This window comes from Calypte anna, chromosome 21, assembly GCF_003957555.1.
Source record: "Calypte anna isolate BGI_N300 chromosome 21, bCalAnn1_v1.p, whole genome shotgun sequence".
NCBI lineage: Eukaryota > Metazoa > Chordata > Aves > Apodiformes > Trochilidae > Calypte > Calypte anna.
This window is the reverse complement of record NC_044266.1, coordinates 1,737,502-1,742,175: the sequence shown is the minus strand read 5'-3', so window position 1 is coordinate 1,742,175 and position 4,674 is coordinate 1,737,502. Positions and strand designations below refer to the sequence as shown.

Sequence of the window (4,674 nt, the reverse complement as noted above, 5' to 3'; positions counted from 1 at the left end):
AATGTCTCAGGTGCTTGTGGCCGTGTATCTCCATCCCCAGGAGCTGCCAGAGGTGCTGACCCCATGCTGGGGTCCACACCCCTCCGTCTGCATCACTTGAATGCTCACACCAATTTTACAAAGCAAGGCAGAGACTGAGATGGGCAGTGCTGAAAAATGTATTTATTAAATTAAAAAAAAAAAAACCAACATTTTTTTTTCTCTTAGCATTGGCGAGGGAAATTGAAACAACAACCCAGTTTTCCAGCTGCAGAAATCTTCTTCATCCAGTTCCAGTCCTCTTCTGTTTACGAGGCAGTATAAGTTTTCACTGCCTAATAAAAACAATCATCTGTATTCCGTGGCTGCAAGCAACAACACTGTGAGAGAGCAGAGCAAGTTGAGAAGCTTTTGGAGGAGAATATGAATTATCTCAGCCAGAGAACAAAGTACAGAAGGACCCCTGAGCACAGAGAGAAATTGCAGAACAAGGTTTCAGGCGTGTCTCCAGACCTCTGCAGTTTAACAGGGAGACTTTAGGCTTTTGAGAAAAAAAGAATGTTGTACTTGTGCATTCCCATAGGTGCGTTCTAAACACTTATGTTTGCAGTTAAAACTGTTGCTCGTGTTTCTGAGGCCAGGATGAACGGACAAACACTTTATCAGCTAAGTTGGCTTGAGGAGACCAAGCAATACCCTCAAACCACCGAGACTTGCAGTATGGCTCTGCAATGAGCAAGAACATTAAAGGCAGCTGTAAAGAAACACGCTCCTGTGCCCTCCACCTGACAGATTTATAAAAATCCCCACAGTGACCTCAAAAAATTGAATGAGCAGGAAGGAGCTGTAGTTGGATGTGATGGATGGAGCCCCAAGGCTTTCCCGGCAGTACCCACAACTTCTCCTCGCCTCCCTCTTACAGTAAGTGAGGATAATTATATACTTAAATCTAGGTGCTGGGCTGCTTTGCTACGCAGAAACTCACCTGCTGTCTTCGGAGTCCTTGAAGATGAAGGGGGATTTGAGTTACTGGTATAATGTGCTCCCTGAGGGCTGTGGAAATGAGCTGAGAGCTCCATCTGAATAATAACACCCTACACCCAGAGCCAGCATTGCTCCAGCAGGAAGACACCATGGGAAGCAAAAGATCCGAAACGTTTATAACCTACACAGCCATCAGGTACAACTGCTTTGGGTTTTTCCCACGTTGGGTTTTCCTCACTTTGGGTTTTCCTCCCTGGGCAGCAGCTCATCAGGGAGATCTGGAGGCAAAGCTGCTGCATTTTCGCTTTGCTGAAGCTCATATTAAGGCAAAGCTGCCTCCGGGCAACCATAACTCCGAGGCGGGCGAGGCCGGGCTGCCCCTGAGGCGAGAGGCTCCACAAGATGGCGAGCGCGGGCTCAGCCGCCCTCCCCAAGATGGCGGCGGGCAGCACAGCCGGAGCGCCAAACCGGAGCCGCACGGGGACCCGCGGCCCAGCGCTGTCAGGGCGGCAGCGGCTTCCAGGACGGCGGCGGCCTCCCGGGAGCTGTGCGAAGGGCTCCTTGGAGAGCAGGCAGCCGGCAGCTGCCTCTGCACAACCCGCGGGGGAAGCGCTGCCGGCAACCCCCGGTCCGGAGCGGAGCGGCCCGAGGACGCCGAGCCCGGTAGGAGAGAGCGGGGCTGAGGGGAGGCGGCGGGGCCGGCGGTTGTTAGAGTGACAGCTTCGAAATGAGCATCCCCGTGAGGGAATGGCCTGGGGAAATTAAGTGAATTCTTCACCTTCCCTTCCCGACACTTCGCTTGTGTGGATAAATAAAGTGCGAGGATTGTGTTTGTGTGCGCCAGGGTTTGGGTTCGTGGGGTCTGAGGGCCGGGGGGGCTGTGCCACCTCGGGGATGGTTCCTTCTGCTGCATTAAAGTCATCTACAGCATCCCTATTAGCCACATACGGTTCTAGTTTATACTTTGACGGACTCTGTGTTGTGGTTTAGTGTAAGCTACCTGCTCTGCTTCTTTCCATGCATATTTCCTACTAATTATTTTCCATAGAGATGCAGCTTTCGGCCAGGGTGCTGCTCACCTTGTTCCACATGCAGCCTTGCAACTAAAGAGATCTGGGGATTTTATTTCCAGTAAGCTTTAGGCTCTTACTTTCTTTCTAACAGCCTTCTTCACACAAAGTGGCTGACAGGAGACGCACGAAGAGGCTGAAATGTGAAAAAAACAGTCCAGGAAAATCAGAGCTAGAAGGACTCAAATGTGGAAGTGGAAACCTTGCTGCGTTGGGGGAAACACCAAAAACCTCTGATGGGGATCAGTGTTCAGAAGATCCAGGAGACAGCAATACAGTTCCAGAGAAAAAAAGTGAAAACATTCCAGAGACTGATGAAGACAAACAGCAGAAGGAGGGCAGTGTTCCTCTCAAGCCAAATGCAGTGAAATCCAGCGATGCTTCATCAGTAATGGACAGTGATGAGGATCTGTGCAATCGTGGCTGTGGTGAAGACGAGAGCAGCTGTGTGTCTTCAGATGGCTCTAGCTCTGAGGATGGGGATCTCCCAGAGAAGCCAACAGAACGGGACAACAGCACTTTCTTGGATGAAGACAGCAACCAGCCAATGCCTGTGGCCCGGTTCTTTGGGGATGTTGAGCTTCTCCGGGTAAGGTGATGTCTGTTTAAACTTCACAGACTCAGCTCTGTGCTGCTTCACACAAAATCAGACTGGCCTCAAACTTGTAGGCAAGCAGGACCAGTGTTGGTAAGACATCTGGAGTCACACCCCTATCCCCACTAGGTAGGAGTCTCCATCAGGTATTTTTACACATGAGGACATACATAGCTGTACTATAACAGACACAGCTCTATTCTCTCAAACTAGTTGAACCACTGGTAATTGGTTCTTTCTTGTGATGACTGCAGTAACTGTAATTAATTGGAAATTGGTTTCTGGCCACCTTTCCTTTTGGACCTATCAAGGGTCAGAACTTAAAATTCAAATGCCAGGTTTAATGTTTTGTGACTTTGGGCAGGTAATGCTTCCTTCTTTCTGAAGAGGTGTGTGTGGAAGTAGATGTGGAGGTTATGTGAGCTGCTGGGGAGGCAGGAGGTTTGCCATTTGCCACAACAGACTTTCCTGAATGATTTTCTCTTTTTCTTAAAGGATCTCCCAGCAGCTGCACTCCCAAGCACAGCGATGAGCAGGAGAGAATTCAGAAAACTACATTTTATTGCAAAGGAAGAGGAGGAGGAGGAGGAAGAGGATGTTGTCTAAAACCAATCTGTAAACAAAATAAACCTTTTTTATTTTGCTTTGCAACCACGTAACCATAGTTGGCGGTGTTGCTAACATAAGGTGTCTGTTTCTCAGGGAGAGAACTGGTAGAGTTTGTTTTTCTGGAACTGTCACAGTATTCTTCCATGGTTATCTGGGGAAAAGATGGACTAAATTTAAAGTGATTTGGAAATAATTTGTGATTGATCATTTTGCCACTAATATTTAGGAAAAAAAACCCCAAGGCAAATAGATATTGTCAGCTCTTTTCTATAATTTGAGCCCATATCCAGGCTGAACATTTGGTGTCAGTGGGCCAGCAGACCAGCCATAAGCATTGCCTTTTGTGAGGCTTGTGTAATGCAGCTTGTGCAGGATTTCCATGAGTTCAGAATAAGAATTTTGTAAAAAAATATATTGGTGGTGATAAAGGCTTTCTCAGTATTGGACTTGGTCAATGGATGAACAAGTATTGACAAGGATGTGGGTCAGGCAACTAAATATGTTATTTTGGCCTGCATTTTTTGAAAATAATGAGCAGTCTTGGGTGATATCAGGAACTGTTAACTCACCCAATGTTTATTAGAATACTTCTTTGAAAGTGTGATTATGCAATAAGCTCCCAGATCTTTATTGTTATAGTTTCTTCTACATTTCTAAAAATATATGGGAAAATATTATCAGCAGATGGTTTAAATGCATATTAATTTCTACAGCTATAGCTTGTTAAACATTCAGAATCTGTAAGCCAGACAAATTGTATATGTATGATATGTTAATTTGTTCACATTTTCATTCCAGCTGATGCATTGTTTCTCTCAATGATATTTCTTGGCTCCTTTTCACTCTAATTCTGTAACACAGAAAAATCTAATATTTTAATAGCATATTCATGGTTTTCAGCACAACTCCATCTTGAAGTAGCTCTCCCAGCTTTCCCTGAATGCCATATTTGCTAGAATTTCTAGAAAAATTCCTCTTCACACACTTACTTTAGTTTCAGCACTGTGCAAAACGGTGATTTTCAGTCTGCAGAAGTGTGCCATACATTGTGTTTGTCATCAGAACCTTAGCTGTGATGCCTTCCCTGTTGTCAAAACAGTGTAGTGTGCATTATTCCCATCTTACTTACTGATTCTGGAAAGATCTAGAAGGGTTGAGTCAATGCACTGGTATTAAAAATCATGCATTTAAAGTGCACCTACTTTTCATGTCGAAATGTTTGGGATAGGGATTGGGTTTGTTGTTGGAAGTAAATTAAACTGTCTGCAGCAAAGCTCCTGTGTTTGAGACCTTGTAGGTTACAACTTGCACTGCAGTGGTATCTTAATACAAGTTTGTGTGGAGTAGCTGGATTTGCCTGGGTAAGAAAGAGAAACAGTGACACAGGGGGAACACAGAGCTCTCTCCTGGAGAGGAATAATGTTCTTTACATACCAA

At 45.7% G+C, this 4,674-nt stretch overlaps 1 protein-coding gene across 1 annotated transcript; it reads left to right on the top strand.

Annotated features, from left to right (window-relative positions):
- The first annotated feature begins 1,382 nt into the window (after positions 1 to 1,382).
- C21H1orf174 (chromosome 21 C1orf174 homolog) lies at positions 1,383 to 4,504 on the top strand. The gene is made up of 3 exons (XM_030463613.1): positions 1,383 to 1,626; positions 2,128 to 2,622; positions 3,124 to 4,504. Exons 1-3 carry the CDS (start codon positions 1,399 to 1,401, stop codon positions 3,232 to 3,234), a joined length of 834 nt encoding a protein of 277 aa, XP_030319473.1. The 5' UTR covers positions 1,383 to 1,398; the 3' UTR covers positions 3,235 to 4,504.
- The last annotated feature ends 170 nt before the right edge of the window (positions 4,505 to 4,674 follow it).